At 43.1% G+C, this 2,611-nt stretch overlaps 1 protein-coding gene across 1 annotated transcript; it reads left to right on the top strand.

Annotated features, from left to right (window-relative positions):
• The first annotated feature begins 244 nt into the window (after window positions 1-244).
• On the top strand, window positions 245-2,074 carry LOC137709014 (uncharacterized). The gene is made up of 3 exons (XM_068448159.1): window positions 245-1,105; window positions 1,159-1,479; window positions 2,000-2,074. The coding sequence occupies exons 1-3, from the start codon at window positions 245-247 to the stop codon at window positions 2,072-2,074; spliced, it is 1,257 nt and encodes a 418-aa protein (XP_068304260.1).
• Window positions 2,075-2,611: the final 537 nt, after the last annotated feature.

The raw sequence follows: 2,611 nt of genomic DNA, 5'->3' as shown, positions 1-2,611 counted from the left end.
GGAAGAAGAAGTGGAAGAAGAAGAACAAGCCATGGCTGCAGATAATCGAACAATCAAGGAGCTTTCTGCCTCGGGATTGGACAATGCCGTGCCATTATGCATTCAATATCCTAGGGCGGCTCAAGGCAAGACCAATGAGTTTCACTTGAAGTCAAGCTTGTTGCATCACATTCCCAAATACCATGGGTTGTCCATGGAAGATCTAAACAAGCACCTTAAGGAGTTTGAAGTGGTATGTTCGAGCATGGCACCCATCACTGTCGATGGGAGTATATTGAAGATGAAAGCCTTTCCATTCTCTTTTTTGGAAAAGGCTAAGGATTGGCTCTATGAATTGGCACCCAGGACCGTTACGTCTTGGGAAAGCATGAAGAGAGCATTCTTGGAGAAATTCTTCCCAACTTCAAGAGTGATTCTTTTGAGGAAGAAGATTAGCGGAATTCAACAAAATCAAGGGAAGTCTTTTCTAGCGTATTATAAGCGTTTCAAGACTCTAGTTGCATCATGTCCTCAACATCAAATGAAGGAAGAGCTCTTAATTCAATATTTCTACGAGGGACTCTTTCCAATTGAGAGACAGATGCTAGATGCTTCAACGGGAGGTGCTTTGGTTGACAAAACACCGGTGGCTGCCAAGGTCTTAATTGCAAACCGAGCATTGAATGCACAACAATATGAAGGCGTTGGACAAAGAGATACCCCACGACAACAAGTGAATGAGGCAAGTGCAATTTCTGAAATTCAATCTGAACTAGCTAATCTCACTATGCTTGTGTCTCAGGTTGTTGAAGGATCCAAAATGCAAGGTACGGCCATATGTGGAGTGTGCTCTATGCAAGGACTTCTCAATGATCAATGTCCTCAATTGATAGAGAATGGAGGATGGGAGAGTGCCCATGCTGTGGGGTACCAAAGTCCAAATCAACCAAGGATGATCCATTCTCTAATACCTACAATCCCGGTTGGCGAGATCATCCAAATTTCAAATGGAGGGAGCCCCAACAACCCCAACAACAAAGCGCATTTAGGCAGCAACCTCCGGGATTCTACCAAAGGCCGTATGCACCCACACCACCCCAAGCACAACCTACACAACCCAAATCAGGTTCGTCCATAGATAATGATCAAAATTTTCAATTACTAATTTCTATGGCGCAGAGAATGCAAAATAGGGACAAAAAGGTTGACGAATTAGAAAAGCAAGTAGGGCAGATTGCGGAGTTCATGGGCCAATTCAGAGAGCAAGGCAAGTTGCCTAGCTTGACCATCGTCAATCCAAAAGGAGGTTTTGAAACCGTTAAGGCTATCACCTTGAGAAGTGGCAAGGAAGTTGAAACTATCCCCAAACCAACCAAATCAAGTCAAAAAGAGGACAAAAAGTTGCTGCTCGAAGAGGAGAAATTGGACAAAGCCACGGTAAGGGTGGAACAAACCTTGCCGCAGGCCCCTAGTGCACCAAAACCATCCCAAACCACCAAGGTAAGTCCAAATTCGAATTTGTCTAGTTCTATTCCACTAAATGTGCCTTTTCCTAGCAGGTTTATGCAATCTAAGACAGACGATGATGAAAAAGACATCCTAGAGATGTTTAGGATGGTGCATGTCAATGTCCCGCTCCTTGATGCAATAAAGCAAATTCCAAAGTATGCTAAGTTTTTGAAGAAGATTTGTACAACAAGGAAGCGGATTCGGGAGAAAGAGGTGGTACATGTAAGTGAGAATGTCTCTGCAATGTTGCAAAGTAAGCTGCCACCTAAATGCAAAGATCCAGGTAGTTTCACGATCCTTTGTGTAATTGGTAATACAAGGTTTGAACATGCTATGCTAGATTTAGGTGCATCAATTAATGTCATGCCATATTCTGTTTATGCATCTATGAATCTAGGAGAGCTTAAAAATGATGGTGTTATTATTTAATTAGCCGATCGATCTAATGCATACCCAAGGGGAGTTTTGGAAGATGTTTTGGTGCAGGTAGACCACTTGATTTTTCCTGCAGATTTCTATGTGCTTGACATGGAGGATTCAACCCACTCCCCACCATCACCACTCTTACTTGGAAGACCTTTCATGAAAACAGCCCACACCAAGATTGACATGGCCAAGGGAGCCTTAACTATGGAATTTGGTGGTGATATGATTAACTTTAAAGTTTCTGAATCCATTGAGAATCCTAATGATGTTCGTTCTTGTTTTGCCATTGGTATAATTAAAAATATAAGGCAGGATGTATCTAGAACCACCATCGAGGAAGGAATTGGAAGGGAGCACAAGGAGCACGCCACTACCCTAAAAACACCCAATTTGGTCATGCCTAGTGATAAAATTGGCGAGATGGTGGCTGCCCTAGGGGCATTGCCACAACATCGTAGTAAGTCTCAAATCCCAATTCCAATTCCCATTTCAACTGATAGGTTGTTACCTTCTTTGGTGCAGGTACCCAGTCGATTTCAAGGTGGTGGGAGCATTTACATGGACTTTAGGAACCAAAACACCACAATCAAGGAGGATCACTATCCCCTTCCATTCATAGAGCCATACGATGAGAATTTTGAGGAGCATGTTGTGGATGATGTACCCCTCCATGCCATGGGTACTAGTGAAGCTTAGC

This window comes from Pyrus communis, chromosome 11, assembly GCF_963583255.1.
Source record: "Pyrus communis chromosome 11, drPyrComm1.1, whole genome shotgun sequence".
Lineage (NCBI taxonomy): Eukaryota > Viridiplantae > Streptophyta > Magnoliopsida > Rosales > Rosaceae > Pyrus > Pyrus communis.
Note: the sequence above shows the minus strand (reverse complement) of the source record. Positions and strands in the feature narration are given on the sequence as shown.

Bases quoted from the DNA above. Each gene is read 5' to 3' on its own strand.
- LOC137709014 (XM_068448159.1), top strand. From the start codon at position 245: ATGGCACCCATCACTGTCGATGGGAGTATATTGAAGATGAAAGCCTTT. The intron at 1,106-1,158 runs GTTCGTCCATAG...TCTATGGCGCAG, and splicing joins ACCTACACAACCCAAATCAG to AGAATGCAAAATAGGGACAA. The intron at 1,480-1,999 runs GTAAGTCCAAAT...TTTTTCCTGCAG, and splicing joins AACCATCCCAAACCACCAAG to ATTTCTATGTGCTTGACATG.